This window comes from Callithrix jacchus, chromosome 12, assembly GCF_049354715.1.
Source record: "Callithrix jacchus isolate 240 chromosome 12, calJac240_pri, whole genome shotgun sequence".
NCBI classification, from domain to species: Eukaryota; Metazoa; Chordata; class Mammalia; order Primates; family Cebidae; genus Callithrix; species Callithrix jacchus.
The window spans coordinates 84,716,490-84,732,304 of NC_133513.1; the positions used below are offsets into that span (position 1 = coordinate 84,716,490).

Genomic DNA, 15,815 nt, shown 5'->3' on the forward strand with positions numbered 1-15,815 from the left:
GTCACATACCACATAACAGCATTTCAGTCAGCAAACTATATACAATGGTGGTCCCACAAAATTATATTACCATATTTTTACTGTACCTTTTCTATGTTTAGATATATGAATATTTATGATTGTGTTACAGTTGCCTGCAGTATTTAATAACATGCTATACAGGTTTGTAGCCTAGGAGCAACAGGCTGTACCATACAGGGTAGCTGTGTATTAGACTCTACGATCTAGGTTTAAGTACACTCTGTGATGTTGACACAACCACAAAATCACTGAATGACACATTTCTTGGAATGTACTCCCCATTAAATGACATTGACTGGTAAATGGAATCATACAGTATGTTGTCTTTATGACTGGCTTCTTTTACCTGAGAGAAGATTTTCAAGGTCCATCTATGTGATAGCATATATCAGTACTTTTTTTTCTTTTCTAAATTTTATTACTGTTATAGGATTTATCAGGTTTTTAAAATTGTGGTAAAATATACATAACATAAGATTTACCTTCTTAACCATTTTTAAGTGTAGTCACATTTCTGTGCAGCCAGTTTCCAGAAGTCTTCATCCTGCAAAACTGAAACTATACCCATTAAATGTCAAATCCCCATTTCCCCCTTTCCCCAGTCCCTGGCAACTGCCATTCTTTCTGTCTCCATGAGTTTGACTACTCTAGATGCCTCATGTAAGTGAGTTCTATGGTGTTTATCTTCTCGTGACTGGCTTATTTCACTTAACATGATGTCCTCAGGGTTCATCTGTGTTGAAGTATAGGACAGAATTTCCTTCCTTTTTAAGGCTGAATAATAGTCCATTATATGTATATAAATATTGTTTATCCATTCATCCATCAGTGGACACCAGCTTATTCCACATTTAACTATTGCGAATAATGCTGCTGTGAACATGAATGTACAAATATCTGTTTGAGTTACTGCTTTCAGTTCTTTGGGGTATATACTCAGAAGTAAATTGCTGGATCAGATGGTCATTCTATTTTTAATTTTTTGAGGAACTGCCGTTAGTTTTCCCTAACAGCCTCATCATTTTACATTCCCACCAACAGCACACAAGGGTTCCAATTTCTTGCCAATTCTTGTTATTTTCTATTTTTTGATAGTTGTCATCCTAATGGACATGATGTGGTAGTATTTCATTTTATAGCCAAATAATATTCCATTGTATGAAAACCAGTTTTTAAATCCTTTCATCAGTTGATGGACATTGGGTTGTTTTTTACCTTTTATCTGTTTTGAAAAATACTGCTATAAAAATTCATGTACAAGTTTTTGTGTGGACATATGTTTTAATTTCTCCCAGGTGGATACCCTAGGAGTGGAATTTTTGATTTACATTTCCCTGATGTCTAGTGATGTTGAACATCGTTTCATGTATTTATCGACCATTTTTATGTCTTTAGAGAAATGTCAATTCATATAACTTGCACATTTTTCATTGGGTTATTTGAAATAACCCTTTTATTATGAGTTGTAAGAGTATATGCTCTTGGCTGGGCACAGTGGCTCATGCCTGTAATCCTAGCACTTTGGGAGGCTGAGGTGGGTGGATCACCTGAGGTCAGGAGTTCGAGACCAGCCTGACCAACATCATGGAGAAAACTTATCTCTACTAAAAATCCAAAACTTAGCCGGCTGTGGCGCATGCCTGTAATCCCAGCTACTTGGGAGTCTGAGGCAGGAGAATTGCTTGAACCCTGGAGGCAGAGGTTGTGTGAGTCGGATCGCACCATTGGACTCCAGCCTGGGCAACAAGAGCAAGAATCCATCTCCAAAAAAAAAAGAAGAGTATATGCTTGCAAATCAAGCTTCTTACCAGATATATGATTTACATGTTTTCTTTTTTTTTTTCTTTTTTGAGACAGAGTCTCCATCACCTAGGCTGGAATGCAGGGTGCAATCTCTGGTCAGTCCAACCTCCACCTCCCAAGTTCAAGCAATTCTCCTGCCTCAGCTCCTTCCCACAGTAGCTGGGATTACAGGTGACTACCACCACACCTGGCTAATTTTTTTATTTTTAGTGGAGATGGGATTTCACCATGTTGACTAGGCTGGTTTCGAACTCCTGACCTCAGGTGATCCACTCGCCTTGGCTTCCCAGAGTGCTGGGATTACTCTGGATTACTCCAGAGGCGTGAGCCACTGCACCCGGCCTGATTTACACATACTTTCTACTGCTGTATAGGTTGTCTTTTCATTTCCTCTGTGGTATACTTTGAAGCATAAAAATTTTTAATTTTGATGAAGTCCAATTTATGTACTTTTTGTTTGTTTCTCAAGCGTTTGGTATTATATGTAAGAAACTTGCCAAATTCAAGATCATTCATTTACCTCTAAAACTTGCCAAATTCAAGATCATTCATTTACCTCTATGTTTTCTTCTGAGACTTTTATAGCTTTAGTTTTTAGTTGTTTTATTGATTTTCTTATTTTTGTATATGTTTTGAGGTTAAGGGTCCAACTTCACACTTTTGCATGTGGCTATCCTGTTGTCTCAACACTATGTAGAAAATACTGTTCTCTTTCCCATTGAATTGCCCTGGAACCGTTGTCAAAAATCAGTTGACCATTGACATACAGGTTTATTTCAGGACTCTTAAATTCTATTCCGTTGAGGTCTATTTTTACACAAGTACCACACTGACTTAATTTTTGCATCGTAGTAAGTTTTGAAATCAGGACACATGAGCCTCCAACTTTGTTTCTATTCTTCAAGATTTTTTTGGTTATTCTGAATCTCTTGCATTTCCATATGAATTTTAGGACCCATCTGACAATGTTTGCAAAAAAAGCCAGCTGGGATTTTGATAGCAATTGTGTTGAATCTTTGTATGTATTTGGAAAATATTAGTATATAAACAATATCTACTCTTACGATGCATGAACATTTTCATGTATTTAGTTTTTAAATTGTTTCACTTTATTTTATAGTTTACAGAATACAAGTTGCTATCATAAATAGAATTTTTTTAAATTTCATATTTGGGCTTTTGTTTCTTTATATCTTTTCTTTGTTCTTTAAATTGGGCACTTTGTATTGCTTTAAGTTCACTTGCACTTTGTCCTATTATCTTCTATTAAGCTGTTAAGTCTATCCAGTGGTTTAAAATTTTTTTTCGGATATTTTCAGTTTTAGAACTATTTATTATTTACTTATTTTTTAATAGATCGGATCTCTGTTGTCCAGGCTGGAGTTCAGTGCTAACGTCATAGCTCACTGCAGCATTGAACTCCTGGGCTCAAGCAATCCTCCCATCTTGCTAGGACCACGGGCATGTGCCACCATTAAATTTAAATTTAATTAAATTTAATTTTAATTTAAAAATTAAACATTTTCATTAAAAAAATTTAATGTTTTTTCAATTAAAAAAATTTTTTTTTTTTTTTTTAAGTTTTTTTTCTGTGTAGATGAGGGTCTTGCTGTGTTATCCAGGCTGGTCCCAAATTCCTGGCCTCAAGCAATCCTCCCACCTTGGCTTCTCAAAGTGCTGAAATTACAGGTGTGAGCCACTACACCTGGTGTAGGTGTAGTAACATTCTGCATATTATGAATGTTACATAGTGCAGACTAGATTCTGTCATATTCTTCCAAAGATTGTTTTGCTTTTTTTTTGCTTGCTTGTTTTAGCAGATACTTAATTTGGTGGAACTCAAAATTGCAAACTCATTGTTCTTTGCTGTGGGCAATAGCTCACAATAAAAAAAAAATTGTATTGGCATATTTTGCTCATTATTTAACTCACCCTTTTAAAGTTTATAATTCTATATATATATATTTTTTAATATTTTGTATGGATAGGATTTTGCCATGTTGCCCAGGCTGGTCTTGAACTCCTGGGCTGAAGCGATCCTCCTCCTGCAGCCTCCCAAACTGTTGGGATTATAGATGTGAGCCACTGTGCCGAGCCTGGTTCTTTTTTTATAGTTTCTGTTTCTCTTTTAAGGTATCCTATCTTTCATTCATTGTGACAGTATCTTCTTTTACATTGAGCATTGTTATATTAGTTGCTTATGAATCCTGCATTCTGGCTGGGTGCAATAGCTCAGGCCTGTAATCCCACCACTTTGGGAAGCCGAGGCGGGGAAGGAAGATCTCTTGAGCCTGGGAGTTTGAGACCAGCTTGGGCAATCTAGAGAGACCTCACCTCCACAAAAAAATTTTAAAAAATTAGCTGTGTGTAGTGACACATGCCAATGATCCGAGCTACTCAGGAGGCTGAGGTGAGAGAATTGCTTGAATCTGGGAGGACAAGGCTCCAGTAAGCCTGACCAGCAGAGCAAGACCCTGTCTCAAAAAATAAACAAAAACTCTAAAACCTTCTAATTCTAACATCTGAGTCATCTCAGAGTTGGTCTCTGTTAATTGTCTTTCTTTTGAAAATGTATTACATTTTCTTTTCTTTGCTTTTGTTTAATTTTGTCATTTATTCTGCACATTATGAATGTTACGTAGTGCAGACTAGATTCTGTCATATTCTTCCAAAGATTGTTTTGCTTGTTTTTGCTTGCTTGTTTTAGCAGATACTTAATTTGGTGGAACTCAAAATTGCAAATTCATTGTTCTTTGCTGTGGGCAATAGCTCAAATCTCAATTTTAGCCTTTTAGATTTTAGCTTTAGCTGCATTGTTTGGAGCTGTGCATGCATAGTTCAGGGGTCAAACAGATTTGGGCTGAGTTTACAGAGAATTTTGGCCTTCTCTCTGGCCTTCTCTTTTTGGGGTTTTCCCTTTCTACCTTCCTGGCGTTGTAATGGCCCCTAACTCTCTCTGAATTCTTCAAGCCAGAAAGACTGTGGGTTTTGGCCAGGTGCAGTGGCTCATGCCTGTAATCTCAGCACTTTGGGTAGGCCAAGGCAGGAGGACTGCTTGAGGCCAGGAGTTCAAAACCAGACTGGGCAAACATAGTAAGCCCCATCTCTAAAATTAAAAATTAAAAAAAGAATTAGCCAGGAATGATGATGCGTACCTATAGTCCTAGCTATTCAGGAGGCTGAAGCAGGAGGATCACTTAAGTCCAGGAGTTTGAGGCTGCAGTGAGCTATGATTGTGCCTGCTGCACTCCAGTCTGGGTATTGGAGTGAGAGACCTTGTCCTTTAATTCACATTTTAGCCACCCCGCATTTCATTAACTAGCTGTTATCTTAAGGCTAAAAGCTATAAAAAGGGGAAACTTGTGTGTGTGTGTGTATATGTGTGTGTGTGTGCATATATATATGTATATAAATATATATATGTATATAAATATATACATATATATATTTATAAATATATATATGTATATAAATATATACATATATATATTATAAATATATATATGTATATAAATATATACATATAAATATATACATATATATTTAGATAGTTTGTTTTTCCGTTTTGGCCAGAGTTTGTTATGTGCAGAGGGTTTGTCCAGTAGGAACTAACTTAGCCATTATCAGAAGCAGATCGTTTTTTTTAAAATGTCAATTTTTTTTCAATAAGGTATAGCTGTCTTTTACAGCTTAGCTGTTTAAGGCCAAATTTTTATTTTTAAATGTCCTTTGGTATGTCCTGTTTTATCTATTTTTGCACTGAAGGATTTTACTTGAGACATTTAAAAACCTGTCTACTTTTATTCTCTTACCTTTATTATTAGGGATATTAGGGCTGTATCAGCTCAGAATACATAAAGGCTGTCCTTGGAATAAGCATTTGTTTGTTGAACTCTTTTACTGTTGAACAAAATCTAGATTTTTTTTTTAGCCCAGTTAGAGCTTTCATAGGACGTACAAGGTGTAGCTGTAAAAGGAAATTGATTTGTTTCCATAGGGATGAATTCTTTTGTTTTGTTTTTTTTTTAAAGGACAGGGTGTCACTCTGTTTGTTTCCCAGGCTGGAATGCAGTGTTTTGATCACAACTCACTGTAGCCTTGACCTCCTGGGCTGAAGCAGGCCTCCCACATCAGCCTCCCAAGTATCTGGGACTACAGGCGTGCACCATCATGCCCTGCTAATTATTTTTTATAGAGATGGGGCGGGTCTCCATACATTGCCCAGGCTGGTCTCAAACTCCTGGACTCAAGTGATCCTCCCACCTTGGCCACCCACAGTGCTGAAATTACAGGTGTGAGCCATTGCACCTGGCCTAGGAATGAACCTGAATCTTATTATTTTATATATATTTACTAATTGACAGTTGGGGGACAGGGGAATCTCAATGAAAACTTCCAGAATGTTTTGTTAACTAGGAAGAACACTGTTTTCCAATGTGATTAGGTAACAGAGTTTATGAGATGTTCAGAGATTATCATGAATATGGTTTGTTTTATTGGCAGAAAAGTGTTTTAATAGTGTATTTTTTTATTTTGATGGAGTCTGATGTGCACATATTAGAAAACTTCTTGGTCAGGCACAGTGGCTCACGCCTGTAATCCCAGCACTTTGGGAGGCCAAGAGGGGTGGATCACTTGAGGTTGTGAGTTCCAGACCAGTCTGGCCAACATGGTGAAACCCCGTCTGTACTAAAAATACAAAAAATTAGCCAGGCATGGTGGCAGATGCCTGTAATCCCAGCTACTCGGGAGACTGAGGCAGGAGAATCACTTGAACCCGGGAGGCAGAGGTTGCGGTGAGCCAGGGTCACACCATTGCACTCCAGCCTGGGCAACAAGAATGTAACTCTGTCTCAAAAGAAAAAAAAAAAAAAAACTTCTTAACTGATTTGGAGAAAATGTATTTCTTTCGTTGAAAGGCGAAGTGGATCCTAAAGAGAGGATAGCACGCCAACGAAAATTATTACAGAAGAAACTTGGCCTTAATATGGGAGAAGCAATTGGAATGAGTACTGAAGAACTTTTCAATGATGAAGATTTGGATTATACCCCAACTTCAGCAGCCCTTGTAAACAAACAACCTGTAGGTAAAACGTTTGGTTATTTGATTGCAAGTAATGATACAAAGGGTTTGCTTCATTTTGCTTATGTAATTATAGTTTAAGAAAATGATATGCTTAGCTCTGCTTGTTGCCACTTAGTGCCACCATAATTTAACATCTTTTTAAACAAAATTTCTGATAACAGATTCTATAGAGGCAAGCTCAGCCCTCCTCCCAGACACTGGACTGTTGTAGTATACCTTTTAGGAGTTACTGGTATTGAAAGATTCTGGTTGCTCCGATTGCTCTTTTTTTGTTTTGTTCTTTGATGTAGGGAAAAGTAATTTTTTTGGGACAGTGAGAGATAGTAAGGGCTATCATAGTCAGTTATGATAGTAGAAGTCTTTAGTGTTATGATCTATTCTTTTTTTTTTAAAGTGAGAAATATGACAAGACTTGTGAACAACAAAAAAGGGGTATACAATATGGAGTAAAAGGAAATTTTTTGCCAATAGGACACACATTTCCATGCCCCATAGGCAACCCTTTTTAAGTTACTTGTGCATCATTTCTGAAACTTCTATATATGTACAGGTGCGTGCGCGCACGTGTGTGTGTGTGTATATACATATATGTATATATATTCTTTTTCAGCCATATTTGCCTTTTCTCACTTCATACAGCTTTTTATACCAATATATTCAGATTGATCATATTCTTTTTGGACAGCTTCATGCTGTTTTGTTTTGCGGCTATACTGTAGTTTCATTCTTTTCCTCCTCCTCCTCTATTCCAGTTCCCCCAGTGGATACATTTGTGCTTCTTAACATTTTCGTATGCCACAGACTCTTTTGAAGCTCTAGTAAAATCTATGGCTCTCTCTTCAGAAAAATGCACATATAATGAGATATTACATCTCAAGGGGTTCAGTACTCTTTTACCTGACCCCTAGTATTGTTTTAGGGGTCTATGGGCTGCATTAAAAATTCCTGCTTTGCAGTTATAAATTTCCTGTATTGTCATTCTCTTGGCCATTTCCTTTGCTTCAGTGGAGAATGGTTCTATTTGCCTTTATACAAGTGGTACTTTAAACCATTAGAATTTGTAGAGTGTATTTTTTAGGGTTGGGGGCATGTGTGATGATGAGTAAGTTCTGCAGAATGAAGGGGGAAAAAGGCAGATACTAGAAAAGGGAAAAGAGAGATTATGAAGAGGCCGAAATACAGCAACACCCTGAAACAAACAGAAGGAAATGGGTTTGAAAGGAAAGCGTAAGATTTAACTAGAAGATAAAGAGGAAAATAGAATAAAATAAAGCAGAATAAAAATGCAATCACATGATCACAGTATGGGTAATTGAACATGGTGTAAGAAAATGAATGGGCAGGTGTATTAGAGAAAATGGGCTATACATATCAGGTTAATTTTGTGTGGGATAGGCATCACCAACTTGAGGTTTGCAAAATCCAGGTTTATATGTCGTGGACCTTTGGGGTAAGTTGCTTAAGGTTTATTATTGCCATAGGTCATTATAGCTGCATTTCCTTGTATATGTCCAGTGGTTCTTGATCAAGACTGCAGCAGAACATCCACACCAGTGACCTTAACTGGTTGCAGAAGTATAGGTTTCAGTTGAATCTTACAGTTAGGCACAGAAGGGATTCTTAGGCTTGAGCTTAAAAATCTAACACACAGACTTCATAGTGTCTTGTGAGAATGGAAAAGAGAGCAAAAAGAGTAGGCAGTAAGTAGTTAAGAGGAAAGGGGCATATGGGCTAATTTGGACTGTAGCGTGCTGGACCAATCACTTAAGACTATAATAATTTATTTCAGCAGATGGTGATGATCAGTTTCTTTTGTTGACATTTATTCTCATAACTTTTTGGTGATATTATCTTTATTTTGAAGTCTTACCTCTTCAAAGCCTTCTCTGTGGGTTAGGATAATATATTTGTGCCTCATAATGTAGCATAAAAAAGTTAAGAAGCTTAAGTGTATCCATTGCGAGTTGGAATAATAGAGAAGAAGGAGGAAAAGGCTGAAATTATGGTATGGTCATACAACAAAAGAGTGTGAGGCTGTCAAAAAAGAATGTGATTGACATATATATATTGAAATTTATAGACTTGGTTGTCTTCTGAGGCTGAGACTATAGGTATGTATTTTAATTTCAAAAGTTCCAAGTCATCATTCTTTTATTCTTTTAGACTCTTCAGGCAGCTGAATTGATTGACTCAGAGTTTCGAGCAGGAATGAGCAATAGACAGAAGAACAAAGCTAAAAGAATGGCGAAGTTATTTGCAAAGCAGAGATCCAGGGATGCAGTGGAAACTAATGAGAAGAGGTGGTAATTTTTTTCTGCTTATTCACTTAAAACAGTAGTGCTGTGTGGCTTTAATCTGTGTCTCCTTTTTCTATAGAAGCATTCTGTTGACATTATGTTTAACTGGGGAGTATTGTTTGGATTCTTTTACTCAGTTGTCAGAGAGTATTGTTACTACGGACTGAGACTACTTCCCCAGAAAATCCACATGTGCAGGCTTTTTTTCCTACTAATTATCAGTTTTGAATGAGGGCTGAGGATCTCCGAAGGGGAGAGCATTCCAGGCAGAAGGAACAAGTTTAAATGCCTTAAACATGGAATATTCAAGAAACAAATAGAAGGGCAGTACAGCCTTCTATACTGAGATGGGTGCACAGCAGAGTGGTAGAGAATGAAGTCAAGAGAGATGTCTAAGGACCAAAAGTTAAGAATACTGCATTAGTAAAATGGGAGGTAATTGTCATGGTATTACCTCACCTGTTCCCTAAGCTGGGGATGTGCTAAATAGCCGTTGATAATCTAGGCTAGTTTCTGTCCTCCTGTTGAAGAAAAGAACTCTGTGGGTAAAATCACTGTCCTCAATTTCTTCATGAGTTACCAAAAGTGATCATCTATGCATGGCTTAGAGCAGCATTTCTCAAAGGGTGGTTCAGTATTACCTTCAGGAGCTCTTTGAGGGGCTTATAAAAAATAGGCAGATTTTTTTTTTTTTTTTTTTTTTGATACAGTCTTACCCAGACTGGAGTACAGCGGCACAATCACAGCTCACTACAGCCTCAAACTCTCAGGCTCAAGCAGTCCTCCTACCTTAGCCTCTCAAGTAGCTGGGACTATAGGTGTGCACCACCATGCCTGGCTAATTTTTAAATTTTTTGTAGAGATAGGGTTTCCCTGTGTTGCCTATGCTGGTATCTAACACCTTGGCTCAACTGATCCTGCTGCCTCAGCCTCCCAGAGCATTGGAATTATTATTGTGAGCCATCACACCTGGCCAAAAATGCATATTCTTGGGCCCCACTCAGATCTGTTAAATACGAATCTTTAATGGTGTTCAGGAAATGTTTCCATAAATGCTGAATTAATTAAAAGCCTCTGAAAATAGGGTTTGCAGATAACAGAACTTTTTGTTACATGTATTCACATAAAGCTAAAAAGTGTTTAGTGTTTAAAAGCTAGGCACAAAGGGGGATAAATAAACATCTACTTGGTAGAAATTTATACTTGGGGTTAAGTCTTTAACTGCAGACTTTTTAGCTTGTTAATGACAGGATTTTTTAGAAGTTAACAGCTCATTAAGATCATAGAGTAACCTAATAAGTGTTTCTACTGGTTTTTATTCATACAAGCAGTTTTAGCCAAAGATTTGAATGTTGGAAATATTAGACTTTATTTTTCAGAGTTCATGAGTCATTCATTTCACAAACATGTATTAAATACCTTCTATTTACCAGATATTGTTCTAGGCCCTGAGGACATAAGTGAATAAACTAGATAAGAATTCCTGCCTTTGTGGGTTATAGTCTGGAGGGAGAAAAAGATGAGAAATAAATAAACAAAATATAGTATGTGTGTATGTGTGTGTGTGTGTGTATATATATATATATATATATATATATATAAATATAGATCATGTTAATAAGAGTTAAAGAAAAGATAAAACGGAAGAAATGTGAAATATGTTTGGAGTATAGAGTTTGTAATTTTAGTTAGGATGGTCTGGGAGGGCTTCATAGACATGACTTTTGAGTAGCAATCTGAAAGAAATGAGAGTGCTAGTCCTGTGAATATCTAGGAAAAGAAACAGAGGAAATTACAAGGACAAATGCCTGGCAGGGGAAACAAGCCTAACAAGTTCAGGGACTTAAGGTAACCTACCAATGTGGCTAGATGTGGAGGTATTAAGGGATAAGTAATTGGAGATGAGGAGAGGGAGGCTCAGATTTCTTTTATCACCTTATAGAAAAAATGGCTGGCCAAATAAATTTCACTATTAAGATGGAGAGAGGGGAGATGTATTTGTAGAAAATAATGCTGTATGTGCTTTAAAATGTGCTAAGTTTTTCTTTTCTAAATAACTGAATAAAAGTTGTTTCACTTGTCCTCTCCTTTCCAATATTAGGCCAGTCTCAATATTTTTGTTTTTTAGGTCATAATATAACATTTCCTCAAACTATGTGCTTTTTTCATTGGTGAATTGTTTATCTCTCCATATTTTTCAAGAACTGGTTAGATTATACTGTATTGTTTAGTATGTTAGTTTTCTCTAGTACACAAAAGCCTAAAAAAGTTAGTGTTATGCTGAACCAGATTTAAGTTATAAAAAAGATAAGCAGCTGAAGAGGAGGGAAAAATGGTCTATTAAATTCAAGATCCAATTTGAAAGAAATAATTCACCAACGTATAGTGTTATTAGGGTATATTTTGCTCAAAAAATTTTAAGCAGTTAATCTTAGTTCGATACATGGGATTTTAAGTAAATCGTATAAGCAGAATATGGTGTAACACATTTGTTCAGATGATAGATTCTCTTAAATTCATCATGATTCACGTTATCTTTTGTTCATTCATTGTGGTTCATATTATGCTTTTATTCATTTTCTAACTGGTGACTTTTAATTTTTAGCAATGATAGCACTGATGGGGAGCCAGAAGAAAAGAGACGGAAAATAGCAAGTGTTGTCATTAATCAGTCTGCAAATGATTCCAAAGTCTTGATTGATAATATTCCAGACAGCTCTTCCTTGACTGAAGAGGTACTCTTGAAAGGCTCTAAAGTATCCATTAAAATTGCTTATAATCTTTTCAAACTAATGTATCAGAAGAAAGTATTGAATAATCTGTTGATTGAAAGAAATTTTATTCGTAAAAATGTATCTTCGTTAGTTAATTAAATTTTTAAAAGCTTGATTGCTACTGCTAGACCCACGAATAAAATTTATTGAATTACTTAAATTGTTAGCATAAAGTAGACCTTTTGAACTAGTAGTAATTCTGTTTTTCTTATTCAGACAAATGAATGGCCTTTGGAAAGCTTTTGTGAAGAACTCTGCAATGACCTTTTTAATCCCTCCTGGGAGGTAAGATTTCTTCATTACAGTTTCTCTCAGCTGTATTTTCTGTCCTAATGAAGGGAACAGTGTCAAGAGCAGTTATACTTTGTCAGAATCCCTGTTCTTCTGTATTTGTCTCAGGACTCAGGGCATGTCATATTGACCTAACTAGAAAACTATAGATTGATTTTCACCTTTCATTCATATCCTTTCAATCATATTCTTTTTTTTTTTTTTGGAGACAGAGTTTTGCTCGTTACCCAGGCTGGAATGCAATGGCGCAATCTCGGCTCACCGCAACCTCCACCTCCTGGGTTCAGGTGATTCTCCTGCCTCAGCCTCCTGAGTAGCTGGGATTACAGGCATGCACCACCATGCCCAGCTAATTTTTTGTATTTTTAGTAGAGACGGGGTTTCACCATGTTGACCAGGATGGTCTCGATCTCTTGACCTCGTGATCACCCGCCTCGGCCTCCCAAAGTGCTGGGATTACAGGCGTGAGCTGCTGCGCCCGGCCCTCAATCATATTCTTTAGTGAATTATTTCTTTTTCCTTTGTTTATAATCCAAAGGCTTGCATATCTCTCCCAGGCAGTAAAAAATACTTCCTTTCCTTTTGGAAGTGGACTGTTTTTATTGATCAAGAGCAGTAGTTTCCAAACCAGCTTTTTAGCCTTAGAACTTTAGAGACCATCTTGAGCAGGTCCCAATATGTAGAAGAGAAGAGTGACGTTCCTCTGCTTGAAATTGAGGATTGGTAGTTTCAAACCATTGTTTCTTCCTTCTGTTGGCTTCTGTGTAATTAAAAAAAAAATTTCTTTAGAATTCTTTTAGTTGCCTTTCCTTGGTGTAATTCTGTTTAAAGTTCCTCAAGTCATAATGCATGGAGTCTTAATAAGTGGGCACAGTGTCAGTGGCTTGTTTTTTTCCACTGTAGAAAGTATCCTCACCTTCTCAAAGAAAGGTGATTTATCCTCAGGGGTACAGTGCTACATTAATCATGAGACATTTTATTTGTGTTATCTTCTTTGGAGATTCACGTCATTGGTAGCTTTGGAGCTAGGTTTTTTGCTTTTTGTTTTTTTTGAGATGGATCCTCACTCTTGTCCAGGCTGGAGCACAGTGGCATGATCTTGGCTCACTGCAACCTCTGCCTCCCAGGTTCAGGCAGTTCTCATGGCTTAGCCTCCCAAGTAGCTGGACTACAGGCACACGCCACTATGCCTGGCTAATTTTTTGTGTGTTTTTAATAGAAACTGGGTTTCATCATGTTGGCCAGGGTAGTCTTGCTTAAGATCCTGAGCTCAAGTGATCTGCCCACCTCAGCCTCCCAGAGTGCTGTGATTACAGGTGTGAGCCACCACACCCAGTCTGGAGCTTAGTTTTGATACACATATTTTGAAAATGCATGTGTTGGGATTATAAAAAAAGGAGTTAGAGGCCAGTCTGGCTAAAATGGAGAAGCCCCATCTCTACTAAAAATAGAAAAACTAGCTGGGTGTGGTGGCGTGCGCCTGTAATCCCAGCTATTCCGGCGGCTGAAGCTGAGAATCGCTTCAACTTGGGAGACAGAGGTTGCAGTGAGCCAAGATCATGCCACTGCACTCAAACCTGGACAGCAGAGCGAGACTCCGTCCCCTCCCAAAAAAACAGACGAATACATGATACTTTCTTTTCTCTCCCTCGCTATGGATAGTGCTAAATGAAGGTAGAGGTTAAGAGAGTGACAACAATGTGGATTTATATCTCAGAAGGATTTTAGAATAGCTGTTTTATAGCTTGATTTTTAAAAAATTCCGTATAACCAAAAACAGTCTAAAATTTATATGTGTAATTCTTCTTTTGAATGTATTTTTAAGAAAAATACATTCTTGTAAAGTTCCACTTAGTTTATTCTAATTTCTTAAAAACCCAGTATCCCTATTTCATATTGAAGAAAAGTTAAACAACTTTTCTTAAACATTTAACCACTGACATTTGCTTCTTGGTTCTTTTCAGGTTCGACATGGTGCGGGCACTGGACTTAGGGAAATTCTTAAAGCTCATGGGAAAAGTGGTGGTAAAATGGGTGACAGCACTTTAGAAGAGGTAAGTGTATTAATGCAACAATTATCACCAAGTATTAATAGCTGGCGTCTTTTTCCAATGTAGAGAAGTAATGAGTATGTGCCATGAAGTAGGAATGAGAGGTAGATAAGAGGAAGAGATATGAAAAGGTAAATATCATAAAATGGATTGAAAAGTAGAGTAAGATGAATAAGAGGCTAGTTGAGAGGTCAGTGAGCAACATAGTTGGTATAGCCTGGAGACACTGGTAATAGATAGATAGTAGATATGTGATAGGTATATTTGATAGGAGAACAACATCAAGTAATTAGTTTCTTAATTTCTCTTGGAGTGTCAGTAATAATGTAATCCATGAATTTTAAGAATTTTGATATATCTGAATTGAATTAATACTCAAATGGGATATGGGATATGTTTAGTATTAAAAACATTAATTGGGACTATTCTACTTTTTGGTTGTTCATACAGCTAAAGTAATCTGTGCCAATATTTTATTTTTTGATTTTGGACCTAAGGTGTCCCCACAGATCCCAATACAAAGTCTGAACTTTGTTTAAAAAAAAATGTTAAAAATATATATATTATGTTTTAACAGATGATTCAGCAACATCAAGAATGGTTGGAAGACTTGGTTATTAGACTTCTTTGTGTTTTTGCATTAGACAGATTTGGAGACTTTGTTTCTGATGAAGTAAGTATCATTTAAGGGAGGCTTTGCCCAGTTAAATTTCAGATTCTACAAAATACGTTTTTTGCAAATATGAGTTTTCTTCCTTTTTCATCTGTAGGTTGTGGCACCAGTTCGTGAAACTTGTGCTCAAACATTAGGTGTGGTTTTAAAACACATGAATGAAACAGGAGTTCATAAGACTGTGGATGTGCTGCTAAAATTACTTACACAAGAACAGTGGGAAGTTAGACATGGTGGTCTGCTGGGAATAAAATATGCTTTGGCAGTCCGTCAGGTAAATACTTCAAGTTTTGAAGCATATGTGGGAGAGTTTTTTCCCCTCATAGTTTATTTTCACTAATTAGATGAAATGGCCTTAGATTCTTACTGTTAACAGAGAAGCCAGTCTTCCAAGATTTACCTTCTTGAGACGGTATCATAGATAGGTGACGCTCATAAGAATTTATGTATAAATCAAAAGATGGTTAGTTATGTTGTTTGCTCTTTAAGGTCAAAGAATATTTTACCTTTTAAATTCATTGCTACAGTTAATTCAGTGCTCTTCATGATTTGGTTTCACTGTTTTAACTCATTTAAGTATTGAATACATGCTCTGAGGGCTATATGACATGGTGCCAAGTTATGCAGTATACATACAGCAGTAGACATCAGTGTAAATCAAACAACCTATAATATGGCCATGTACTTTTTACATAAACTGTCAGTGTTTTTTCTTTCATCCTTTATGACAAGGCTTATAAGAAGAAAATGCATGTGGTCTTATTCTTTTCATATAGGGAAGTAAGTTCTGAAAAATTAGATGCCTTGCTGAAGGTTACG

General features: G+C 36.7%; 1 protein-coding gene across 5 annotated transcripts in view; it reads left to right on the plus strand.

Moving 5' to 3' along the window:
* The window catches only part of BTAF1 (B-TFIID TATA-box binding protein associated factor 1), a 98,361-nt gene that overhangs the window by 20,351 nt on the left and 62,195 nt on the right, over positions 1 to 15,815 (plus strand). For all 5 annotated transcript variants that reach the window (XM_078346014.1, XM_002756414.6, XM_078346013.1 and 2 more), the window contains 7 exons: positions 6,744 to 6,907; positions 9,074 to 9,210; positions 11,813 to 11,942; positions 12,198 to 12,266; positions 14,237 to 14,326; positions 14,901 to 14,996; positions 15,094 to 15,270. In XM_078346014.1, coding sequence (XP_078202140.1) covers positions 6,744 to 6,907; positions 9,074 to 9,210; positions 11,813 to 11,942; positions 12,198 to 12,266; positions 14,237 to 14,326; positions 14,901 to 14,996; positions 15,094 to 15,270 — 863 coding nt within the window. The remainder of the gene's footprint in view (positions 1 to 6,743; positions 6,908 to 9,073; positions 9,211 to 11,812; positions 11,943 to 12,197; positions 12,267 to 14,236; positions 14,327 to 14,900; positions 14,997 to 15,093; positions 15,271 to 15,815) is intronic.